This window comes from Xylocopa sonorina, unplaced genomic scaffold (genome assembly GCF_050948175.1).
Source record: "Xylocopa sonorina isolate GNS202 unplaced genomic scaffold, iyXylSono1_principal scaffold0014, whole genome shotgun sequence".
NCBI lineage: Eukaryota > Metazoa > Arthropoda > Insecta > Hymenoptera > Apidae > Xylocopa > Xylocopa sonorina.
Window position 1 is genome coordinate 2,532,266 of NW_027490090.1, and position 26,004 is coordinate 2,558,269.

The following is a 26,004-nucleotide window of genomic DNA, read 5'->3' on the forward strand; positions in this document are numbered from 1 at the left end:
ACGTGATACAACATAAGATACCGTCTCTGTTTTTTAAAAGCACATATATATACATTTATCTAATTTTCTCTCTAGAAGAATGAATATGCACTCGTATTGTATAATTATATTTAATACATGTATGTACACGAACTAAACTTTTTATATATTTCATATCACACGTAACATATTCATGTAGTGAGTTGACTGTTTCTCCGCGAACAGAAATTTAAACGTTTGACACTCCAATCGTGTGTTGTTGCATCTTCTCGGGATATTTCTGACAAACGTTCCTCGTGGACTACGTACGCACGTATAGCAGGCACTTTTACGAATAACGTAATGATTTATAAAACTATAACTATATACTTTATTCGAATAAATATAGCAAGCATTCCAAAGTAATGTTTTCTCTGTAATTTCAGCGTAAGACGTATGATGACACCATTGTGATATAATTAACGACGGAAATGCGACTGTGAGCGTGACGATGAATGATTATTATCAAACGAGAGTGGACCAAACTTATTCATATTCTTCGTCATCGGGTCGTACTTGAGGGTATCTTCTCGCAGGTTGATTTTGCGGCTGTGGCCGTCTGTTTTGAAGAGGGATATTCACTTCTTCAGGGCTACGGAAGACTTGGTTCACGGGTAAACGAAACTGTGGATGACCTGTTGGTTGTGGACGAGCCGACGGAGGAATGCTATTCAGCGCAGCTGGTTGAGGGTTTGCGTATACCTGCACGCGTAATACGGAGATGCGTATCGCATTTATCTGTTCACGTTTCGCGCTTTGAAAAAGTGTTACAGTTTAATATAGTCTTACCGGTACCGTGGGACGGCGAGCAGGTGCCGAAGGAGTAATCTGATAGTCACCAACCTCGCGCTCGTCCGGGTGAATGTCTGCGGGGAAATATCTATCGCTGTATCTCAAGGTTACATTGGGTTTGGTCTCAGCTTCGTCCAAGTTCAATGGTTTGTACAGGTATTCGTTGATAAAGTGATACTGAGAGCTCTTTTTGCAGTTTATGTCCCCGCTTGGTGGCATACAAATCAAATGGACCTGCAATATAATCGCGTATCACTGCTGATGGCGAGAACGTTGACGGCCTCGAAGTTTGCGGAGAGAAAGGAGTTTCAGCTACGACAGCTATTTGCATCTCTGCTACCGAGCGAAACGAGAAGCGAGTCGAATACCCCGGAAACACGCATATTAACGTATCAGCATCGGACGACTGATCGTACGATTTACGATTGGCTTTGCTTACCTGCTTGTTAGATGTACAAAACCGGAAATGGGTGGGTGAAAACGTACGTTAAACCATGGGAGAAGTGAAATTTCGATATCAGCGGTATTCGAACTAGATTGCTTGCACGATTATCCTTTAATTACGGAACTGAGCAGGTATCGAAAGTGTTGCGTACTCTTGCGAAATGCAGAATAATTCGCTTAGAGATCTATTATTGGGCATTACCTGGTGGAATGTAAATCCTTCCGGGCAAATCCACGAATGTTTCGCATTGTCTTGACAATAATGGAAGACTTCGCAATTAAGATCCTCATCGGCGTAATAGCCCGTTTGTTTGTTCACACAATCAAATTTACTTTGGGGCAAAAGGAGGGTCAAACGATCGGGCTCTTCTTTCTCTTCCAATTCTTCAGGTTCCTTTAATTTGAAAATACGATTATAGAAAAACCGTCTTCCACTCTGAATGTTCCGTTAGAATTATCATTAGAGTCGGTCGGATATCGATATATAAATATTGGAAATCGCGCGCAAAAAGTAAAACAGTTTATTTCTTTCTTCTCGCCGTAACGATTGGCTGTTACATAAGTTTATTGTATGGGACTGCAAACAATGGATGCAAGAATTTCTTACGCTACTTTCACTTATTGTGAGATACAAAGCGTAACAATTCCAACTCCATCGATCGCAGCTCTCAAAATTGTATGAGAAGTAACCCTGTACCTTGTTCTGAATAGGTATCCAAAGATGAAGGATTTAAAAGATAGTTACCCGGCCATTCTGCGGTTGTCCACCACGAAGGATAGCGCGCGATGGTCCGTTTACCCTGATGGCTCCTTGATCGAGAGCTGGTTTACGATAAAGCTACGAAAAAAGGTAGTTGGACTTACATTCATCGAGTTCTTTTTGTACGCCCGAGATCATTCAAGGAAGTACACGCACTTTTTATACGATCACGCACGGTAATAAATACATCTGAGTCGATGCATTCAACTGACTGAAAGTAATTTATTTTTACGTAAGTTGTTACATAATATGTAACGACACACGCAATACCACATGATGCAACTGCTTTCATCGCAGCTAACAATTTAAGTGAATATATTACAGATACGAGTCTGCGTATACCTAATTAGATAAGAAGGTAACAATCGTGAGTGTAAGAAGATGGTTTATCAGGCATAATTTAATTTCTTACAGGCTGCTGACTGCTGGGATTCCTGTAGGCAGGGGTTGGAGAAGGTGTGGGCGTCACGATGTTATCCTCGTAACTGTTATCGCGAAAGCCTTGACCAGCGCTAAGGCCAGACGAGTAAAGTGGTCCCAAGCTGGACGATTTGCTCTGGAAGGGCCCTCTTGGTTCCAGATCGTAAGAACCCTGCGCCGTTGCTGTCGCAACTAATGCCACCAGACACAGCCAATACATTCTGTAAATGGAAAAACAGAGAGTTGCTCTCTAGAATGACGTGACCGACGTGATTTTCTGTATGTAGTACACGGAGAAAATTGGTTACATTTGTGTCAGACGTGTGCAAGGGAAAGTGACCTTGGTTCTTAATGCCCTTTGCGAAGCATCAGTCGTTAAGTCGGAATGCAAGGAAACATTTCGCGAAATTTACCGTAAAACGATGTTTATCCTGCATGAAATACGAGCGCTTCAAAATTAACTGACCACATTTATTATCAAGCAAACGTACTACGTGCGATCGATAGTGATCAGCAGCCAAGCACGAGGTCTTGGAGATGAGAGAGTTATAAAAACGTAAATCATCATTTAGAGAAATGATAGACGGTAATTTTTAGCGAAATCATTTGCAGCTGACTGTGTGCAAATGAACTGAAAGCGCACGTGTCGATGACCTAGAATATTCGCGAAAAAGAGGGCTGGGGAGAAATGCGGTGAAACAGCCTAATCGATATACTCGTTCAAATGAAGCAAAGCTAATTAACTCGGCCGTAAATGTACATTAGTGAAACTGCGCCTTTCTATCGAGCACACCTGCGTGCGAAAAGTTTAAAAAACCCGTCGAATTTTCGGTGACAGCTTAAGGAAAACGTCCGTTTGCACCTTTTTACTGATAATGCTCGTGGAAAGCACCCTGCTTTCTAAACGCGTAAAACACGGACGATGGTTTCACGATTCGTTGGAAACATCTCATTCGTAACGGTGATGATGATGTATCGCGAGAGATCCGGTGCTTTCGATAAATTCGAAAGGCTCGACTTACGAAAGTGAACCTCCGGCATCTCGGTGGTACAAATCTCTCGCTTGTTAAGAGAAATTTCATGCAAACGTGACAAATGTGAGAAACGTTGGGAAAGATATCGCACGAATCAACAAGCGAAGACATAAAACGAGTCTAACGTTTATCTTCCAAGTAGTGGCGGGTAAACTGTAGAGGCACGTCGCGGAAAGAAATCGTAATAAATGTTTCTTTATGCCACGACCACTTATCCCTCTTATAGATAAAAATGAATTTTTACATTTAGGTGAAAGTGATCCCAAGTTTATAAAGTTGATAAAGAAAATAAAAAAACAGAAATGATATAACCGAAAACGGTTTCCTGAACGCGTTACAAAGGTCGTGCGTAACCACTTTTATGCAACCCGTTCCATGAACGGGAGTTACTCGAGTCATCGTGTAATTCCGATGCCGATTTACCTGATTAACCAGTCCGTTTAAAGAAACAAAGTGGCGAATAAGTGGCACCGACACCAAGACGCGGAAAAAATGTAGTTAATGAGAATCCAGTCTTTACTAGGCGTAAGCCTGAAAACCGGCCGATCGTTAAGAAGTGGCAGCAAACTTGGCTCGATCGGTAGCTGGAGTGAAAGTGAGAGGGTTTGCGTATAAAAATGGTACTACCCGAGAAAAATGGGAACGTATCTGTCTCGGGTATTACAAATTAAGTTATGGTGTAAGAGTATATAGATCGTGAAATAATATCGTCCAAGGTTCGCACCTAGAAAGGACACACCGTTTCGATAGAAGTTTAGGTACCGTCAGGAATCCGATCGCCTCGACGGTATTGCTTTTTCGTGCTCTGTTTCGGTTTCAGTTTCTCCGATATCACTGGTCAACAAAAATTGTCGAAACTTTCTCTGCGAGCTACGTGCACAAGTATATATTTTAAGTACATTAACGGACGGAGCAATTTTGAGTAATTGCATGGAGCGCGAATGCGACCACTATATTTATGATTTCTAATGAAACGTAGCTTTATGGTAACTTTAATCTGTTGTAAATCGAGAGATTTTCGAAATGTACCGAAAAAGAAAGCAATTGCGTAATGAAAAAAGTGATAGTTGTCGGACCACTACAAATGAGAGGACCACGACGGTATAATATAATCAGTGGAGGGTACACGTAACTGGTCGGCCAGTTGTCAGGCTTGGACATGTTTTTATAGAAATCTGGAGCAGGCTTTATATTTGTGGTGAAACTTTTTGCTTCCATAGATCAAAGGCTGTGGTCTCTCAAGTATTAACCCTCTGCTCTCGTTTATCGGACCACTTGGGATTACATGATTCTTGGTTAATAATTTTAGAGAGAAATCTGCAAAATATAGAGTTAAAATGTGATTATCGGAGGTAACATAAACTGGAGAATTTCGTTAGAAACGCAACACTTTGGACGTTTAGATTCATAAAGTGATTTCATATGTGGTAACATCAATCTACTAGCACCAACTACTAAAATTTTTCATAAATTCCTAGCTGCAGTTCCTGATCGCCCTCGCACAACCGGTTTGCTTTCCCGTTTCTAAGGCACGTGCCATAATCCCTGCTCCACCATGCATAACGAGGATAATTTCGCAAATTTTTCATAATATTGCTTTCGACCTATCTGCTATAGCATGTACATTGGTATTCAGATTTATCGTGTCGATCGAGTTTCACCCGTATTTCTTTAAACATATTCCGAATGATTCGTTCACATATTTAAAAAGGGGAGAACACCAATGGTACACATGCGAGAAGCGAGAAGATAATCATCGAATTCCCAGGGGAAACACTTGCACTGCTCAGTTTTCATCACTAGTCCCACGTTCCTTTTTTCCTGTTTCTCTTTGTGAAAACGTACTTTTTACCCCACTTACCTGTCAATGACGGAGGTAGAGGAGTAACAGCACGATGAATGGATTGACAACACACGAGCTTTATCTTGACCGGCCGGTTCTTCATTCTCTTATATAGCGTGTCTCGCTGAAAGTTACCACTACCAAGTAATATCTGGATTTGCTTTGAGGCAGTGGGAGGCATCGACCAGTGCACATTGTAAAAGTAGGTATTCCCCGAAATTTTTGGTCCACCAACTGTGATCTGAAACAACGAAAATGTATCTGTCGTATCGCTTCAATTGGCAAAGAAGATTCCAATCGCGGGATGCTCTGCTGTTACATCGATCATATTAATCTATTTAAGCTCGAGGTGTTGCGTGCTGATAAATGTTTGATATAAGTGCGATATATGATCGAAGTCGTAGTAGTGCACACGAATAGAAAAATAAAGGAGCGAGCAATTATCGCCTATGTACGAGGAATGTCTTATCATGGATAATGAGACTTTGAGAATCGAGCGTTGGAGGGAAAAGATCGAAATTATTGCACGGTTGAATGCAATACTTACGTCACCGATAGCTGCGGCTTTTCAATACTTTTTATCTCCATACATACGAGACTTCACACCGGATCATTTCCGCAAAGTACTTTCAATACCAATGGGATCCCAACGAAATCAGGTGAAGTGGCTTTCTACCACGCACCACATGAAAATTTCCTTTTAATAGTAGGTCGGCGTATTTCGACGTCAAAGTTTACGTTGTTGCTAAGACTCTATTTGCATTGAACGAACGTGACTTTAATTTACATGCGTTTCGATGAACTTTTATTTTGATTTTAGAAACAGGAAGAACAAGAGGGAGCACAGTGACTTCTTTCTATTCATTTCTATTCGCTACGTGTTCCTAGAGCCCACTTTTTCTTTCTATTTCGCGTTTAGACGGATTCCTCGCCACATGTTACGGCTAATTTTAATTGCTTTTCATCGAAATCTTAAGATATATATTGTGCCATTGAAATGTCGAAAGTAGGTTGCTTTATCTGCGCTTAATTCAAACGCCTTTCACGCAGAATGCATACATACCTTGACTGCATCCACAACACATCTCGTATTTGTCTATTTCTCTTTACATATACTTGTATCCTACTTTATTCCTAAAAGAAGTTTCTTTCTTTTACCATTTAAAGTACAGTAGTGTAACACAATGATTGTATAAGTAAATTAAATCGACGTGGTAAGTGAATGAAATCACCTTGACAGTTTAAAATGAATGAATAGTGTCCAAATTCACCTTCGTTGTAAAACTTTCGATGTTTGTTGTTTTATTTGTTGATCTTCGGGAGCGTGAATCGTCGCTTCCCCTCGGCGAATTCAACGCACTGCTTAACGTGTAATTTATTGAAATAATATGGAAATAGATCGTCCTGTCGTAGACTTTCTTTCTTGTTCAGACGCCTATCGAAGGTCATTGTTTTCACTTGACGGAAATCGAGGAGCGATTCCTTGAGCGATCGATGCGATCAACCAAGATCCCTCCAAGATTCGGCCGTCATTCACTTTCTGTGCCTTCCTTCGAACTGTAACAGAACTTTTCCTTTTCTTGTCAACGGACCGTGTCGATCTTTGTACCGTTAGCACAACGTCTTTCGATGCCAGTCGACGATTCGACACAATTTTAGATTTCATTTAAATTATTTTTACGCAAGTGGCAATTTACATAAGTAAATCAGTCGATGAAAGTTTCGTCTTTTTCTTGGCCAAATTCTAGTGCAAGTGTCGCAACAGTTCGTTCGATCGAGCAATTAGCGTGAAAACTATCTTGCGGATGAAACGAGTTCCGTCCAGGCAAAGTACGAAACTTTGATTCATCGACTATGTATCTTAAATTCTAACGCATTCGTTGCGCGGAAAATTGACCTCGTCGAACAGAATTGACTTTTTCCAGATATCAAACCGGTTTCTACTAACTCCAATTGAATCCAGATCGCCAAGTTAAAGAATGAAATGCAGTCTTGGAAAAACTGGAGGTACACATTCCTTCGTTACAATATATCCTCGTACTTTAGTCTTTTGCATCGTTGTAATTAAAAAAAGGCTATATGGAAAATACTAATAAATGCGAGTATACCTACTTAGTAATCGTGGTACAGACCTGTGATTAATCTTAATTGGAATCTTTGCGGTAAATAATTACATCGCACACACGACGATATACGTTTAGCATTATGTCACACGATTCCTGAGAGAAAAAAATCAATCTCATCGTCTCTCGGAAGGCGTGGTTTTGATAGAGATGTCGATATTTGGGTGCTCCGGACGTACGTACCATATACACATATAAAGGTGTAAGAAATACTTTCACCAGTTGTCAGACCTATAGGAGAAAGTGCGTTCGCCCTCCGTTGCGCCCCTGTAACACGTAAATGGACCATTAAACCGGAGAACGAAGAAAAAACACGATGAAAATGGTAATTAAACGTAAAACGAACTATAACGCGACTATTAAGACTGTTAATTTCGTCGCATTCAGCGATCACGATCACTTTTTTGGACACCTAATAAAGTAATAAAGTGAAGTAAATATGACAATAATTGGTCGCAGTTCGGGTGAATGACCGTTACCTTTATCCATCGACTGAGAATTCCTTTCATTCACAAGATTGACTTACATTTACGGTGTAATCGGTACAAATGTAGAGAGCTGCAATCAATTGTGTGTTATTTTATACACGTATACTAATTAAAACACGAATAAACGTGATTTCAACGAAATAAGTAATACTGACCAACACAGTGACCGCAGGAATCAGGTTATCGCATATATTATTGTTTGTATGCATAGTATACAAAAAAACGTATTTACGATTACATCATACTCAGTCGTTACGTCATGTTCAGTTTAAATTTGAAATCGCAAAAGGAATCTTGTAAACGAGATTAGTAAGGAATGCGAGGAATTTTGTATTGTATAATTAATATGTACATATTGAATGTATAATAACAAATAGATTACATATCCGATTTGATATCTCCAGTTAATATCGATCATAAATTCATATCGTATTCTCTTTATTCGTAAAAATATTTTTAATAAGATAAAAAACATCAGTCATTTTTCAGTCGGCGCTTGAAATACATCATCGATCAACGATGTGCAGGAAGTAACTATTAGAAACAATAAATGAATGCTTTTTACAATTTTGTTAGTATACATACTGTTCATTCACCGTCGACAGTGTGACATTTGCAAATACTATTTTACAATTACAATTCTTGTATATCCTTCTATAAACAATATTGGTTAAGTTGAAGTTAACGCTAAATAATTGAAATTAAATTCATTATCCGTTATATACAAAACCTATAAATATATACATGTATAATTAATAAATAACTTAAGTAATAAAATATACAATTTCCCTATACGTGCTGTTTATATGGTCTGTTTCAGAGTCTGTATTTTCGTTTTCTCGAACTTATCACTTGAGACTAGAAGATATTTCGTTTAAATAATAAATTTAAACGTAAAAGAATGTCGTGCAAAGTGTTGGCAGTGCATCTAAACAGACACGTTATAGTAACATGATCTATGTAGATAGATTTTTTGCAACTTCTAATACATCAACAGTATATAGCAATATCATTCAGTTTTAATCACGCATCAACTTTGGTCACGTAGTCTCGGATACTTTGCGAGAACGAACCGTCTTTTTATGTTTTATTGGCTCTGCCACACTGTCGTTATCGGACATCGAAGAATCTCTTAGAGTTTTTCTTCCACGTCCCACGTTTCTTTCTTCGTTCTCAGACCCGACGGATTCTCTATTCGACTTTCGTCTTTGACGTTGCGGAATTTGATTCTGCGCTTCCATAGCTTCGCGAAGATGCTTTCGTTTCGCTTCCCAAAACATTTCTTGCCTTTGGGTAATCTCAGGATATCTATCGAATAAAATGTTTACGCTCGTTTTTATAGCAAAAGAAAGAGAGAAAGGAAAAATAAATGACACCACCTTTCCGTAAATTCTTTAGTAGACGGGATAATTAGGTGCCAGCCTTTTTTAGGTTCGTGCACTGCCAAGTTTGTGAAAATTTCTTTAATTTCATCAGGAGGCAGTTTAATAACAGACGAAACTGTTTTCCGATCCAAGTATTCGTGTTCTGTGAACGCTAGTAGCTGAAATTGTGTAACTTTAGTAAAGCAGTAATTGTCTTTCATAAATTATTTAACAAATGCAACGCTCACGACGTAATCCCTAGCTCTGCACATAAGTTCCGCAGGAATGCCGTTATGCGATGATATCGTGTCTTTCGGATATAAAAGTTCACTGTTTACGATCCAATTTCCCTGTACTAAAACTGCTACTTGTTGTAAATACTTTAGAATAGCTCCTGTTTCTTGTTCAGGTGACAATATTGATCTTAATTGTGAAAAAGATATTACCCTGGCTGAAAAGATTTGTGTAATTAGTTAAAATAATCTCGAGTTTGTACTGATCTAATCGCTCACCATCTTTCATGAGTGTTCTAACTTGATCGAGAAGAGGTAACGTTCGAATGTAATTGAGGGATGTAACGTGATTGGAAACGTCTGGTTTTAAATATTCCTCTTCTTTTACCCGCGGTGCTAACAGTTCTAAATATTGTTGATTCGATAAATTCAGTGTATTCACTGTTTCGTCTGTAGCAGAGCAAAACATCTCTAAACGCGTAAGCTGAAAACATATTTTTCCAATAACTATTAGATATGTACGTAGATATAACATGCTGAATAAAACAATGTTTACTTCTGCTGGAGTACTGTTTGCTGGGACATAGTTTGTATAAATCCATCTTTCTTCTAAACTCTTTTTAGTATGATGTTGAAACGATTGTTCTTGCATTTTTTTCATGAATTCCGGCTTTTGTCTAGCAAAGGTCACGTTAACTTGTTTCGGACCTTCTTCCTCTTCGTCGCCCTCTACGTAACACAGATTATTATTACCAAAAGACAACTTGACAATTAGCTAAATTGGCATAAATTTAGATAATACCTTCGCCCATATTTTTAGCTTCGTCTCTAACACGTTTATCAGTTTTGTCAAGATAATTGAACTGGGGACGCATTTGTATGATTCCTCTCAACGGTGTTATATGAAATTCGCCTTCTTGAAATACACCAACTGCGTAATTGGAGCAGTCTGGCAACGCTCGAGACGATTGCAAAACCGTTTTGTTCATAAGAGTACTACAATATAAAATTATTTAAATAGTTATATTAAAATTATATTTAAATCTTTTGAATACCTGTCAAACGCCCTTTCTTCGTCTTCTTGCTCAGCATTCGCATCGCCGTCCGCGTTTATGGCGATTTGTTCACCTTTACTTTGATCGTAATTGACACTGTGCGTATCTATCGCCACTTCTAAAAGAACTTCCTGGTTCTCTGGTTTTATACAACTTTTTAGGAATATTGCGTTATCATAACCTTCCCCCGAAGGACGAACAGGATATTGGAAAATAAATAACTTGTCTGCGAGTGATTTTGAAAGGAAGACTGGTATCTAAAATAAATGCAAATACTTTTCTGTACATTAAGTTTGAAAAACTTTAAAAATTATCTTATCGAGCAAAATGCGATTTAAATGCACATAACCTGTACGCGTGAAGTATTACTTAAAGCTATTATGTTAGGAATTAAATAAAATTAGGGAGTTATAAACCTCTTTAACCACTGGATCATTTTCATTTTCCATTGCATTAGACATTTGTACGGTAATTACTTCTCATCTATCGGACATTTGATGCAAACACTGACTTTTATGCACCACGTTTTGAAACAGCCAGTCGAGATGAAAATAGAGATAAAATTCGCCGGGCATCCGTTGGAAAACAAAGTCACCACCGCGACCTGTTCGTAACCTTCTTCAAAACATTACGCAGTAAAGTCACTAAGGCTCGAAATTGACCAAGTAAAAGTAAGCACGCACAGAACGTTTCCATCGAATAATTTCGCGATTCTAGAACTTAATCACTGCTGCCAATACGATTAAATTTTACTACGTTCGTAGGTGATCGCTGTCAAAATACATTGGGAACCAATTCGATATATACTTGCAGATTTAAATAAAATAACAATGAAGTAACACAGTGTCATGCAACGATGTGCAATTACGTTCACGATCGACGATACAAATGTTTAAATTAATTGATACATTGTTTCAGAAGCTTGAGTTTAACATGAAAGTCTAATGTACATGTTAATGACTATTTTGCTTCCAAACTAATTGGCTTAAGCAGAACGAATACATTTATTTTCGATCACAGCGAAGTAAAATAGTAAAATAAATTAATAAAATGACGTCGATGTTTGATCAGTACGAACAAGCATCTCAAAGATCGAAACAAGTGTACGCGCCACTGATTCGACCTGATATTGTAAGTTTATGTTTAAGCTCGTACATGTATCAGAGAAGAAAATTTCTGACTCAATTTTTAGAGTACGACTGGATTTATTCAAATGAAGTTTCAAGACGACGGGCCAATCTTTATAAAACAAAAAGTTAATTTTCTACCACCGGATAAGATCTTGCACCTTGTTGTTAACAATAATATCATTGTCATCGCTATGGCTAATAATATCCTTTTACGTATCGATATGAAACATCCAGATTCGCCAGAGGGTAATATTCGTCTGTAAAACAGTACTACGTAACAATATAAGGCATAAACCGAGATATTTATTTCAGAAATTGATATATCCAAGTATGTGGTGAATATGAAAATGTCAGGACTGTTCCTCGATCCCTTGGGCAATCATTTATTGATAGTTCTAACTCCAAAGTTCGCTTATTCGGAGAATATTCCACCAGAGGTATTTTACTTACACAAAAAAACGACGAAACTGAAACAGGTAAATGCGATGGATAGGTAGAAGAAGCTGCGCTCTATGTGTTATTTAAAAAAATAACTAATCTTCAAGATTTGTTTACGTAGGCAAGTAAGTTCAAAGGACACGAGATTACTGCCGTCGGATGGAACTTTTCGAATTCTTCTGAAACTACCACAGGTCCAATTCTCTTAGGAACTTCGAAAGGTCTTATCTTTGAGACGGAAATTGGTTTGGATGGGGACAAAATATTTAATACTAGCTTGGAGCAATACTGGCGTCAGGTATAAACGAAATATAGGAATTAGTTCTTAGTATCATTGTCAGTAAACATTATCATTCCATAATAATAGATACATGTCCCTTATATCACTATTCATTATGTCCAAAGCTTCCTAACTATTTACCTCTTTATGGTGCTAAAGAGGTAGAGGGATTGGTGAGTTAGAAATTATACTTTTTGCATGTATAACTCACTTGTACGCTAGCAAATACACGTATCAATTTCTGAACTTTCAGCAATGTAATAGGATAATACAATAATAATAATTTCCTCATTTTATGATACATATGCTTATCGATATTGCGCTGTTCTCATATCATACCTAGTCATACCATTTATCATAATCTAACGCAGTATTGTATAACATTATTATACGGCCAAGATTTAATTATCCTTTATTTTAGGTATTTGACATAGGAAAGAATAGTAAACCACCCATTACTGGCTTAGAGTTTCATAGAATACCAAATTCCGATAGATACGTGATCATCGTTACAACTTTAATGCGAATTTATCAGTACATTGGGGTAGTTCAAAATCCGGATGAGAAACCTTTGCTGCAACAAGTTTTCAATAAATATTTAAACGAACAGGGTAAAGTTTGTACTATATACATTTTTCGTTAAATCATGTTTCTGTGATAATTATCAAAGAGATATTTTTTACAGAAAGCTTTAACGAAGTCATAAGTAATTTGCCTTATTCTAAAATGCAGTTCCATTACCCAGCACTTGGTGCTTTGCCAAAATCTTTCGGTTGGTTAACCGAAACTGGCATTCAGTATGCTCAGGTATAATCAATATTTAATATATTTTCCATATACAAAGCTTACTACATTTACTTTTAAATAATGTGGGTTCGTTCAGTTTGATCCAAAGGTAGATCCAAAAAATGTGTTAATAAATCAGCAAATGTTAAATTATCCTGAAGCAAGTCTGATGGCGAGCGTCTCCAAAACAACTACTGCACCACTGTCCTTTGTTTTAACAGAATTTCATGCATTATTACTTTATACGGATCGTGTGAAAGGCATATCACTGTTGAATCAGGACTTGATATTTGAAGACATTTACAACGATGTATGTACAATAGTATCGATGTATCTTTTACACTCGAGTAACATTATTAAATAGAAATTTTTATTTTTATAGACTGTTGGGAAATTGCTTAATATTACTAAAGATTATGTAACACGTTCTATATGGGCTTACAGTGAAAGAGCAGTGTTCAAATATAAAGTTAACAAAGAAGATAGAAATGTTTGGCAGGTAATATTAATACAGTTAATGTAATTGTTCTATATATTGACGAGTACATTTATTTTATTTAAAAAGGTTTACGTTGATAAAGGAGAATTTGAACTTGCGAAACAATATTGCAATGATAATCCTGCTCATATAGATCAAGTGCTTGTAAAACAAGCAGAAATGCTTTTTAAAAATAAGGAGTAAGTTAAATGTGTACAAATTTGTAATTTACTGTTCCAAACAGTTATAGCATTCATTTTTGCATGCCACTTTATAGATATGAAAAAAGTGCTCTCATCTATGCAGACACTCATTCATCGTTTGAAGAGATTTCCTTAAAATTTCTTCAAGAATGGCAGATAGAAGCTTTAAAAACATTTTTGAAAAAGGTATTGTACCAGATACTCTAAGATATACTGTAAAATGTTTAAAACATTTTTATCTCTCTTGTCTGTTTAGAAACTTGAAGGATTAAAAATGCAAGACAAAACGCAAATAACTATGATCGTTGTATGGGTAGTCGAATTATTTATGACCCAAATGGGAGCATTACGGAGTAGAAACACATCATATTTGCACGATCCGCAATACTTAGAACTACAGAAACAATTTGATAGTTTTCTCGCGATACCAAAAGTTGAGGTACAAAAATACAGTATACTTAAACGAAACTTGTTGTGCGGTACAGAAGAGATTATAATTTTAGGAGTGCATAACAAGAAATCGTAGCACCATATACGATTTAATGGCAAGTCATGGAGATAAAGACAATCTCATTCGATTGACTATAATGCATTACAATTACGAAGAAGTGATACGCCAGCATTTATATAAAAATAATTATTTAGAAGCTCTGGAAGTCTTAAAAAGTCAAAACAATAAGGAGTTGTTTTATCAGTTTGCTGGTATCCTCTTGCAAGAGTTACCACGCCCTGCAGTGACTGCACTAATATCGCAAGGTTCTTCGTTAGCACCTTCTAAACTTCTTCCAGCTTTAGTATCTTGCAATAGTGATGAAAAACATGTAAGACGTCTGCTTTACTTCTTCTTCAGATTTTAGAGCCAATAATTTACGAATGGTTGGTTACAGGCAAAAGAAATAATCAGATACTTGGAATTTTGCATTTATAAATTAAGTTGCCAAGAACAAGCAATCCATAATTTTCTATTGTCTTTATACGCTCGTTATAAACAAGATGAAGTAATGCGGTATATTAGTTCTCAAGGTAATGTTCAAAATCTACATATTTTTATAGTTTCCCCTAATGAAATAATATTTACAATGAAAATTTAGGGCAAGATATAAATATGGTACATTACGATGTACACTATGCGTTACGATTGTGCCAAGAACTTAATTTAACAGAAGCTTGCGTACAGTTGTCAGCTTTACTCGGACTCTGGACGACAGCTGTTGATTTAGCTTTAACAATTAGCGTCGATCTTGCAAAACAAATAGCTGCGATGCCTTCGGATCATGACGATGAATTAAGGAAAAAGTTATGGTTAAAAATTGGTATTTATCGGTATAAAATAAAAATTGTACACCTTGTGCTCAGAGTAATACTTATGTTATAATTTTAGCTGAACATGTGGTCAAAGAAAAAGATGATATACAACAAGCAATGAAATTTTTAGAACACTGCGATATAATCAGAATAGAGGATATACTACCCTTCTTTTCAGATTTCGTTACGATAGATCACTTTAAAGATGCCATTTGCAATTCACTGCAGGTGAAATAATTCTACGGATAGTACATAGCTATTAAATATATATATACGCGTATTACTTACTTCAATTGTAATTGGCAGGAATATAATCAACATATCCAAGATTTAAAGGAAGAAATGCAAGAAGCAACAAAAGCAGCTGAACTTATTAGAAAAGATATACAAGAGTTCAGGACGAGGTACGCGAATAAATAAGCAATGATAAATCTTATTGTAATATTATCAAATCTTCTTTTAGATGTACATTTGTGTACGCAAAAGATACGTGCAACAGCTGTGATGTTAAACTATTACTACGTCCTTTTTACGTATTTCCTTGTGGACACAGATTTCACAGCGATTGCCTTGTAGCTGCATTGACACCAATGTTGTCAATGGATCAAAGAACGAAACTGGTTAATCTTCAGCGTCAACTCACCGCTATTTCTAATACCAGACCCGAGGATACTGCATCGGTCGCATCCGTATCTTTATCCACGAAGGATCAAATTAAGGCTGACATTGATGAATTAGTAGCCTCCGAATGTTTATATTGTGGGGAACTTATGATAGAGTTAGTTCTTTTTACATTGTTCTCTCAGATTAGACACTTATCCGCTACATCCTCATCTGGCATCCTTATCATACATGCATATTGATTCAGTATAATTTCTTGGACCCAAATGCCATTGCACTAAACTGGAAAAGGCTGTACTAACTTATACTTTAACTATAACAATTAACAGTTTCACAAAGTGAGATATATTAAAGGCTGGTAATCATATTGCAGGTCTATAGATAAACCATTTATTGAAGAAGAAGATTACGAGAGAGTAATGAAGGAATGGGCATAAGTATTGTTTGTTTTTAAAATACTCTTAAACATATGTACATTTACTCTATACACTATATATATACTTTATTACATTTATCATTTGTAACAAATAGAGAGTATACATCATATTTCCTTAAATGTGAGAAATATTTATTTTATACATGCAATGTAAGTACTTGCAGCTCTAAAAATAAAAAGCCCGTACAAATTTTAGATAGTACAAAAGGTTCAGTTCACGATTTTACATGTGTAAGTAATTTCTGCAATATTTAGAAAATGTAGATTCAATATATGTTACACCATTAATAATTTAATTCAATTTCAATTGTAGCTCAGCCTCTTTATTTCGTTTGCTCACGGCTTTATTGCCGTAAATATAATAACGTAATGGTTTATTCGTCCATTCTTCGCCATAATTGTCTATTCCTATCCTACGGCATTTGACTACGTTCAAGTCCTCTACCTCATCATCTTCGATCCATAAACCTTTCCAAGAGCACAAGGAGTATTTGCTATGGTTTTTAGTGAGTTGAAAAGCTATACATAATTTTGATGGACCATTGCACAATTCATATGTTTTTAAATTCTTCAATAGTTTTTTAGGCGCACTCGATGATCCCTTCCATGTTCGTTGACTGGTCATACATTCAGTACCTTCTAAGGGTTCAACTGCTCTTATTAAAACGGCACACCCCTCACCTAAAATCTTACCAGGTGATTTTTTAATCAGAGAATACTGTATACAAAGGATTGAAAGTTATCAAATATCATAAGCATATTCTTCAGATTTAATATCTCTATCAATAACACTAGAACTTCCTAGCACATAATATCTCCACACGTTTTTTTTGCTATTGTCATCAGAATTTACTGCTACAATAGTAGTTGATTTTATATAAGGGTCACACTCTATCCACAAATCATTACAATTGTAAATTTTTTTCTGATTGAAGCTTTCTTCTTGAATAACAAAAGCTGTACAAATTTTGGTCGGACTGTTACAAAGTTCGTATCTTTTAAAGCTTTGAATATTCTTTACAATTTTCATTTGTCTTTTTTTTTGGTCCGATTGCATGTTTCTTAATAATTCCATATAATCAAGACCGAGCATAGGTTCCACTGCTTTAATCAGTACGTATGCTCCTGATTCTAAATATTTTTTAATGAAGTACCAATACATGGGCTTTTACCATAATGTGTACTCATTTTCTACTCACCTTGGCTAGATATGTTGAAACAATGGTACATTCCGTACGTCATGTACACATATATAGTGCCTGGTGGCATGTACATGGGTATGTTACGTGGTGTGACTTTCTTCTGATATGTATGGGATGCTTTATCAATTATTCCAAGATACCCTTCTGTTTCAACGATTCTACCCTTCAGAACAGTTCCATTCTCTAAGCAACGGACCAATATCTTTCCTGAATTAGTAGTAAAGAAGTTTTAAAGATACATTTTAGTACTCTGCAGCAATGAAGAATATTACCTAATAAATTTTGTGCTAATTCTTCGCAGGGACAATCAAAAAACGAATACGGTAGTCTATTCGAGCTTATTTCTTTCTCCCATGCAGTTAACGGTGGATCTTCCAACTGTTTCAATTCCTCTTCCATCATTTTAAGATCCACCACTGCTCTGGGTTTGTTTTTTGGAGGAGGTGTGTTCGGTTCGAGTACTTCATCAATCTTTTTGTTTCCTATACATAAATAAATCAGGTAAAAATATGCCTCAAATACTATATGCTGATGTTATTTGAAACAAACTTACTGTCTCTCAAACTTTTTAAGTTAAGTTTAGGTTTTTGCTTCTGGTTGTTATTTTGAATACTTTCTGATGGCAGTTCCAATGTCTCTACTGTATCGTTTAGTTCTTGTAGATTTTTACTCTGGACCAGTGAACGTGGCTCATCCTAATAACAATTTCTCATTAGATTTATGAAGAATTTAATTAGAAGAGATGCGCGCGAAAACATTCACATTATTGAAAAACGAAGTAACATTTTATTTAACATTATTAGTTAATGAGTAAGTACAAAAACCGAATAGTCTATTTTGTAAAAACTTTTTTAATATATAAACCTTTGATTTTGTTGTGTCTTCGTTTGTATCACAGTCATCGCTCCTTCTTTTTCCAGCAGAGTGTGCCTTCGAAGTGGATCGCGTTCTCTTCATTAATGAAATACAAGTTGCGAAACGGTACAGTACAAAATTGTCAAGTATTCGTCGACCAATATTCTCTACGAGAAATACAACTGTTATCGAATTGCATAGGTTAGACTACCACACGAAAATCTAACAAACATTTCAAATGGAATGAAGTCTCCCGGCAAAAACGCAAATGTAAACTATCAGTGGAGCCACTACGTGAGAAAGCAATTCGAATAATTCTTATTCAAACTGTGTATCGCTTTTGTGGTTCGAGATGCGTTGAACGAGAGAAAAAGAAGCCGCTTGTATGGTAAATAATAAGATGAATCGCTTGTAAACGAAATTTGGCTACAGAAAATTCATTAATACGTACGATTGTTTAGCGTTCCACGATTGAGAGGTTTTAAACTGGATAGTAGTACGGGCAACATCTACGTTCGATTGAAGAACAGTGCTAGGTATAACAGAAAATCAAAATTTACTTCTTTTATCTCAACTACAATCTAATCTTCGAGCTATTTAACGAAGCTACTACGCGATTATGAATGTATATTCGACTATCTTCGATGGGAATTGTTTTTAATGCGAGCGAGATCGTAGATTGCGTTCATCGTCCCACTGAAGTTTCCTTTTATTGCATTTGTCGTAACAGAGTAAAGTACGAGGCGGCTGTATTGAATACCTGAAATCAAATTTGTATATTTCTCATCGTTTACTCTGCAAATACCACGTTGCTCGTCGCAGAAAGGAGCAACGAGTTACTTACGGTCGTTAACGTGTGAATCGACAACGTTTGGAATGTTAAAGCAGTGATACTGCAATTTCGTTGCGCTCTAACGATCATGATGCAAAGTTGCCGTCGATAAATGGGCGGTAAATTGTACCACGGTATATTAATATAGATTATGTGTCCAATTTCCAGGCTTTCCTGGACGAGAATCTCGCCTGGCCAACACCACAACAAGAGCTGCACCCCCATCGAAACTAAATACGATATAAACTTGAGTAGATCGGCGCCTGCTGTTTCGTTTTCGAGCACTGCGTACCCGCTCAGACAAAGTTCTATTCCGCTCGTCAGAATTTGCATGAAAATAATGGGTGTTAATAAATTATTCACGTCGTTCACCACGCTGTGTAACAAAAGGAGAGCAACAGAGAAGGTATATAGAGATATTGCACATAAATTCTAACGGATAGGGCGAGAAAGTAGTCGAGGGAATAACGAAAAGAGAACGGAGAGGAGAATTACTTGATCACGCGTTGGTGATGACGAATGCATTTGATCAGATCCGCCTCTAATTTCTGCAGATAATTAGGCTTGTAATTTATTTCAGTCCCGATGTTGCGAATCCATGTGTTGATCAATTTGAATTGACCAGACACGTGCAAAATCGTGGTCATAAAGGAGGCATCCAGACCAGAAATCGTAGCGGCGCAAATCATGGCTGATATCACTTGATAAATGAATGCGATCTCGAAACTAGGAGATGCTGAAACGTCTGTTCCGTACCTGGATATTGTAGGATGTAGGCAAAAGTTAAATATTTTATATATTCGCATACGGTAAAGAATAGAATGATACGATTATTGGTTTCCCTATGTTTATGCTATTATTTTAATTCTTTAGTTACGGCAGAGGCGGTAATAAATGACCAGTTTGAGCACTTTTCACAGAGATGGCACCAAGGTTGGTACCATCTGTCTCACTTTTTCTTATAGCTTTCTCATATATCTTTCTCTCTCTTACCTTTACAGCGGGAAATATACAATAAATTACAACATTACTGAAATGTACAAGAAACTACAATAAAACTAGTAAAATATACAAGAAATTACATTGAAACCTTATAATAAAATATATGAGAAATGACACTAAAATTATATATATTATATATTGACATCATATAAATAATATTCCTTTATGCAATTAATATGTAAGGTATAGGAAAATTTTATTGGTACATATTTTATTACAATATTTTATTGTTATATATATATTTTTATTACAATATTTTATTGATATACATATTACACTCCTTAATACTGGCAATACTTCTTACAACACTTCTCATAACACTTGTTGTGCTTCTTACTCACTTGTTAAATGCATGAAAACACTTTCTCTTCAACTTCAAGCACTGCACTTCACTTCTTCGCTATGATGTATCTTCCTTATGTTGATCTTCGCTATGATGTATCCCTCGATGAATTCTTCTTTCTTCACCTGTAGAATCTTCATTGTTGTCCCTAGCTGAAAGGAAAAAATTTCATTGTGTCGCCAGATTAATTATGAGCCAAGCAGGGATTTCGCAAGCGCCAGGGTAGGGTCGCCAAAGGGTTGCAAGGGTAGGCTGGGGGACACAGCCACGGTGAGGGGCAGGGCAGGGTACAAAAATTGGGTAACATTCGTCTAAGCAGGTGATTCAACCTGTCATAGACGCATATCCAAGAAGAGACGAGCAGAATCGTCTAATTTCACCCTCGAATTTTTTTCCTTATATGCAATCAGGTGTCAATTTTTCTTGCGAGAAAGATCAATTGTTTTAGCCACCTGGCGATCGCGAGATTAATTACATTAACTAGTATAATAGCTGCTATTGTATGCGCATACTATTATACGCTACTATACTATTATTTGCGCTATACGCTGGACCCCTGCAGCGTAGCTGCATCCACCCGAGTTAGGTTAAAAGATAATGAATACTAATCAGATTCTTTCATTTCGATACACAATGTCTTCATTATACATATTAAATAAAACGAGTATTTATTATGTACGAAATCATAAATTAACGTATCGAGTGCATAGTATTTCTCTTTCAATAAGTTGCATGTCTGGTTAACAGAATAAGAATAGTATGCTATTAATGAAATATATTTTCATAATTTTATTGCAATTTATTGCATATTTCAGTAATTTTATTCTAATTTCTCGTATGCTTGACGCTTAGCGTAAGAGAGAGAAAGGTATGTAAGAAAGCTATAAGAAAGAGTGAGACAGATGATTTTATTTCCATTGTAGAACCCCTGGCGCCATCTTTGAGGATAATAATGACCAATCAGTTTGAGCGCTTTTCATAAGATGGCGCCAAAGGTCGACACTATCTGTCTCACTCTTTCTCATAGCTTTTTTATATACCTTTCTCTCTCTCTCTAACCCCTAAGCGGGAAGCATACAATAAATTACAATAAAATTGCTAAAATATACAACAAATTACAATAAAACTATTGAAATATACAATAAATTACATTACTGAAATATAATAGACTTAACTTAGCCTTTCGTTTCATTTTATTATAATAAGAACTGTGTTCTCTTTCGTATTAGAATATTTTATTAATGAAAAGTGCAATATTTTATTGATAGAAATTAAAATATTTTATTAATAACATACTGTTTTTATTCTGGTAATTAATTTTCGATCTGAAATGTAATTTAGATAGACATGCAACTTATTGAAAGAGTTATACTATGCACCTGGTATGCTAATTTATGATTTCGTAAATAATAGATACACGCTTCATTTAATATGAATAATGAAGACATTCTGTATCGAAATGAAAGAATCTAATTAGTATTCATTATCTTTTAACCTAACTCGAGTGTATACAGCGCTGCAGGGGTCCAGCGTGTAGCGTAAATAATAGTATAATAGCATATAATAGTATGCGCACACAATAGCAGCTATTATACTAGTTAATATAATTAATCTCGCGATCGCCAGGTGGCTAAAACAATTGATCTTTCTCGCAAGAAAAATTGACACCAGAAGGTATATAAGAGAAAAATTTCGAGGATGAAATTAGACGATTCCCCTCGTCTCTTTTTGGAAATGCGTCTATGACGGGTTGATTTCGTTCTGTCGAAATCCCTTGATTAGACGGAAGTAACCCAATTTTATACCCTGGCCCAGCCCATACCCCATACCCTGTACCCTGGCCATGGCTGTGATCCCCAGCCTCTGATTTTTGCGACCCTTTGGCGACCCATACCTTGCGATACCCTGGCGCTTGCGATTCCCCAGCTCTACTAATAATGAAATTTCTTCCTTTCAGCTAGGAATAACAGTGAAGATTCTTCAGATCAAGAAAGAAGATTTCGTCGAGGGATACATCATAGCGAAGACCATCATAACGAAGATCAACATAACGAAGATACATCATGAAGAGAAATGCAGTGCAGTGCATTGCAATGAAGTGAAGTGAAGTGAAAATATATCATAGCGAAGAAGAGAAGTGAAATGAAAGTGGAGTGCAGTGAAAAGTGAAGTGACAGTGAAGAGTGGAGTGCAGTGCAGTGAAGAGTGGAGTGCAGTGCAGTGAAGAGTGGAGTGCAGTGCAGTGCAGTGCAGTGCAGTTCAGTGAAGAGTGAAGTGAAGTGAAAAAATACATCATAGCGAAGACACATCATATTGAAGACCATCATAGCGAAGATACATCATAGAGAAGACCATCATAGCGAAGAATTAAAGTCGAGTGTGTGAAATAAAGTGAAGTGTTTTCGTCCATTTAACAAGTGGGTAAGAAGTGCAACAGGTGTGAGAAGTGTAAGAAGTATTGCCACTGTTAAGGGGTATAGTAACTGTATCAATAAAATGTTATAATAAAAATATATGTAACAATAATAAAATGTTGTAAATAGAATATGTACCAATAAAATGTTGCAATAAATAAAATATGTATTCATAAAATGTTTCAGTAACATCAGTGAATAACACGAAGTAGATTCTACTTGATCTTCAGAGCTGAAAAGGAGTACACACAGAACAGAAACGCGCACACACATGTATTATACACATTTGAATATAAAAATGACATAGAAGAATATAATTGTAATTGAAAATATACGTACCATTTATATACAAGTAATACTTAATCATATCAATTAGTTTTATACATACATCTTCATGCAAAACACATATAATATATGTAATATTCCACTCTACACATTATTTTATTATCTATACAATGTTAATTGTGAATATTATACTACATTATATACTGAAATACTTGAATTCTTGTCATAAGAACGACATTATTGCATAAATCTCTTTCTTTCGAAGCAAAATTAAACTATCACAAGAGAGAAGTATTATTTATATGATATAATATAAATAAGATATATAATTTTAGTGTCATTTTTTCATATATATTTTATTATAAGATTTCAATGTAATTTCTTGTATATTTTACTAGTATTAATGTAATTTCTTGCATATTTTACTAGTTTTAATGTAATTTCTTGTATATTTTACTAATTTTAATGTAATTTCTTGTATATTTTGCTAGTTTTAATGTAATTTCTTGTATATTTCTCGCTGTAAAGGTAAGAGAGAGAAAGATATATACAAAAAACTATAAGAAAGAGTGAGACAGATAATACCATCTCTATTGCAGAACCCGTGGCGCCATCTCTGTGAAAAGTGCTCAAACTGTTCGCTCAGCAGTATCGACAGTGAAGTGAACTACTCAAGAACTACTGGCGCCATCTCTGTGGATAGAATAGAAACTACTTCTTGAGAAGTTTCAGCGTTTCTCCAACAGATGGCGCCAGTTTTTGCCTTGTTCACTTCGCTGTCGATATCGCTGAGCGAACAGTTTGAGCACTTTTCGCAGAGATGGCGATACGTGTTCTCGAGCAGGTGGGTAACATCTGTCTCACTCTTTCTCATAGCCTTTTTATATATCTTTCTCTCTCTTACCTCTACAATTGAAGTTATAGAATAAATTCTAATAAAACTACTGATATATTCAATAAATTAGAATGAAACTACTGAAATATAGAAGAAAGTACAATGAAATTACTAAAATATACAATAAATTACAATAAAAATACTAAAATATACAATGAATTATAGTGAAAATATTGAAATATACATTTTGAAAGCAACTTTGTCACTGTAAGTGCACTGTGGTGTTAATTGCACCGTGTGACATTATATATTTATGTTATTTATTAATAATAAGTACTACATATTCTGCAATTTTAATAGAAAAAGAGTTTTTAAACTTTTATTGTACATCATCATATTATATATTATTTTCATGACAATTTAAACAATTTTATATGTAATTGTTGGCTAGGAACAACTAAAATATCTGTCAATACTCAATATATTAAACATCTATTGAGTTCTGACGGTTTTAATTAGTACAAAAACGCAGTAATCCTGTATCACTGCTTAAAAAAATTCATAATAACTCACATATAACACAAATAGCTATGAAAAATGATGTCACAGGGTGCAAGTAACATCATAGTGCCCTTACTGCGACAAAATTGCTTTCGAGATGTATATTTCAATAGTTTTTCTGCAATTTATTGTATATTTTAGTATTTTTATTGTAATTTGCGACCAATGCGACAAAATTGCGCATCACAGCATCGTCTACGCAAAAAATTCAGCCACAGAGTACGTGTAAACGAAAAAACCGTGTACTGGCGTTAATTGAAGGCTACTGCGGTTGCTTTTGCGGTAACTAAAGGGTTAAATAATCGGACAATCCGTGGGAAAATGTGTTTAAGTAGATAAATACGAGTTTTACCAGACATCGAAAGGCAAATGTCGATTCGCGAGAGCGTTGCTAGCATTATAGTCAATTCTGAAATAATCGATAGCCGCAGCAATTGAGAAGCTGATTACATTGCACATGCAGGATATATAAAAAACAATCGTACAGATTCGCGCTTTATATGCGAGCTCCTCGTAGGACTGCCTTTCTTTAGGATCATCCGACGAGTCCCACAGGCTACGTATCTCGTTATAAAGCTTGTACGTTTCCTCCCTTCTCGCTATCAGATAAACGATTTTGAACAACAACTGTCCCAAAGTAGTCAGAACGCATCCCACTCCTGGTCAGGGACGAAAATTAACTGGTTTCGTTGATAAAAACGCGAAACTCAAAGGAATTCTGCTCGAACTTACCGGCTAGGACTCTGATGTCGCCCCAATTCGACGCTATCGCCATTATTTCCGGTACGGACACGCTATTAATCGCTGTCAATCCGAATATCAGGCGGGAGTACGCGAATGCTTTGCTGCACGTCGAACTTTCCTCGTCGATAGGCCACATCCCAGCCACGCTACAGAAAATCTTATTCGGTAGTATGTAATAATCGATCGACGACTTGTGCATCTCTCTCTCTGCTCGCGACAAAACCGGATGCGTGTCTGTAAATGAAGTCACTCCCGCCAGTGAATTCTTTATAACCGTATTATAGACTAGATACTAAAACACGAGGTTTTATTCGCGTTACCCCTTTGACAGGAACAACCTGCAATATTAATGTCATCGTACCGCGTACAGTCCTCTATATTTCATCCGTTTTTTGATTTATAGCTTGACGAATAATGATCTAAGTACAGGGAGAAAAATGCAAATTGATGGGGTAACATTGAAATTTTTATGAACCCAACATACATCGAATCGAGGCAGTATGAAAGAGTCTGTGGTCTTTATTTCTTGTTCTTCGATAAAACCAAGTTTCACGACGTTCATGTACAAAAGATACAATTGATAACAATATCGTGTGGTACAATTAGTAATTAACGTAACAAGTATCGCGTGAAGGAAAGTAAAAATTGGCCAAGAATGAACGAACCTTCGAGTGGCACTG

General features: G+C 36.1%; 5 protein-coding genes and 1 pseudogene across 7 annotated transcripts in view; 2 read left to right on the forward strand and 4 right to left on the reverse strand.

Annotated features, from left to right (window-relative positions):
* LOC143431891 (uncharacterized) overlaps nucleotides 1-4,419 on the forward strand; it is a gene marked incomplete at its 5' end in the record, with an annotated part of 76,322 nt that extends 71,903 nt beyond the window's left edge. Inside the window, one exon of the mRNA XM_076908868.1 lies at nucleotides 4,405-4,419. The remainder of the gene's footprint in view (nucleotides 1-4,404) is intronic.
* On the reverse strand, nucleotides 325-5,552 carry LOC143431889 (uncharacterized; annotated as a pseudogene). The gene is made up of 6 exons (XR_013102743.1): nucleotides 5,330-5,552; nucleotides 2,427-2,655; nucleotides 2,000-2,092; nucleotides 1,457-1,648; nucleotides 808-1,044; nucleotides 325-720 (listed from the first exon to the last, which is right to left on the reverse strand). The product of XR_013102743.1 is annotated as an uncharacterized LOC143431889 (transcript).
* Nucleotides 5,553-8,832: 3,280 nt separating this feature from the next.
* Nucleotides 8,833-11,109, reverse strand: LOC143431710 (DNA-directed RNA polymerase III subunit RPC5-like). Its single transcript, XM_076908649.1, has 8 exons — nucleotides 10,991-11,109; nucleotides 10,575-10,831; nucleotides 10,322-10,515; nucleotides 10,076-10,248; nucleotides 9,799-10,003; nucleotides 9,535-9,737; nucleotides 9,302-9,465; nucleotides 8,833-9,230 (listed from the first exon to the last, which is right to left on the reverse strand). Exons 1-8 carry the CDS (start codon nucleotides 11,033-11,035, stop codon nucleotides 8,963-8,965), a joined length of 1,509 nt encoding a protein of 502 aa, XP_076764764.1. The 5' UTR covers nucleotides 11,036-11,109; the 3' UTR covers nucleotides 8,833-8,962.
* Nucleotides 11,110-11,599: 490 nt separating this feature from the next.
* On the forward strand, nucleotides 11,600-16,446 carry LOC143431734 (vacuolar protein sorting-associated protein 18 homolog). Of its 2 annotated transcripts, XM_076908678.1 has the most exons (19): nucleotides 11,600-11,705; nucleotides 11,767-11,950; nucleotides 12,017-12,180; nucleotides 12,264-12,440; nucleotides 12,548-12,595; nucleotides 12,844-13,033; nucleotides 13,108-13,229; nucleotides 13,306-13,518; nucleotides 13,591-13,707; nucleotides 13,774-13,886; nucleotides 13,964-14,075; nucleotides 14,146-14,328; nucleotides 14,393-14,710; nucleotides 14,777-14,912; nucleotides 14,981-15,202; nucleotides 15,271-15,422; nucleotides 15,501-15,598; nucleotides 15,658-15,972; nucleotides 16,189-16,446. In XM_076908678.1, exons 1-19 carry the CDS (start codon nucleotides 11,625-11,627, stop codon nucleotides 16,250-16,252), a joined length of 3,009 nt encoding a protein of 1,002 aa, XP_076764793.1. In that variant the 5' UTR covers nucleotides 11,600-11,624; the 3' UTR covers nucleotides 16,253-16,446. The 2 variants fall into 2 exon arrangements, with proteins under 2 accessions (XP_076764793.1, XP_076764794.1); XM_076908679.1 differs by lacking the exon at nucleotides 12,548-12,595.
* A 97-nt stretch (nucleotides 16,447-16,543) lies between these two features.
* Nucleotides 16,544-18,410, reverse strand: LOC143431752 (putative 3-methyladenine DNA glycosylase). The gene is made up of 5 exons (XM_076908695.1): nucleotides 18,318-18,410; nucleotides 18,007-18,148; nucleotides 17,726-17,935; nucleotides 17,451-17,660; nucleotides 16,544-16,932 (listed from the first exon to the last, which is right to left on the reverse strand). The coding sequence occupies exons 1-5, from the start codon at nucleotides 18,408-18,410 to the stop codon at nucleotides 16,544-16,546; spliced, it is 1,044 nt and encodes a 347-aa protein (XP_076764810.1).
* A 607-nt stretch (nucleotides 18,411-19,017) lies between these two features.
* LOC143431753 (odorant receptor 82a-like) lies at nucleotides 19,018-25,886 on the reverse strand. The gene is made up of 6 exons (XM_076908696.1): nucleotides 25,809-25,886; nucleotides 25,313-25,616; nucleotides 24,933-25,239; nucleotides 19,636-19,896; nucleotides 19,153-19,516; nucleotides 19,018-19,068 (listed from the first exon to the last, which is right to left on the reverse strand). The coding sequence occupies exons 1-6, from the start codon at nucleotides 25,884-25,886 to the stop codon at nucleotides 19,018-19,020; spliced, it is 1,365 nt and encodes a 454-aa protein (XP_076764811.1).
* Nucleotides 25,887-26,004: the final 118 nt, after the last annotated feature.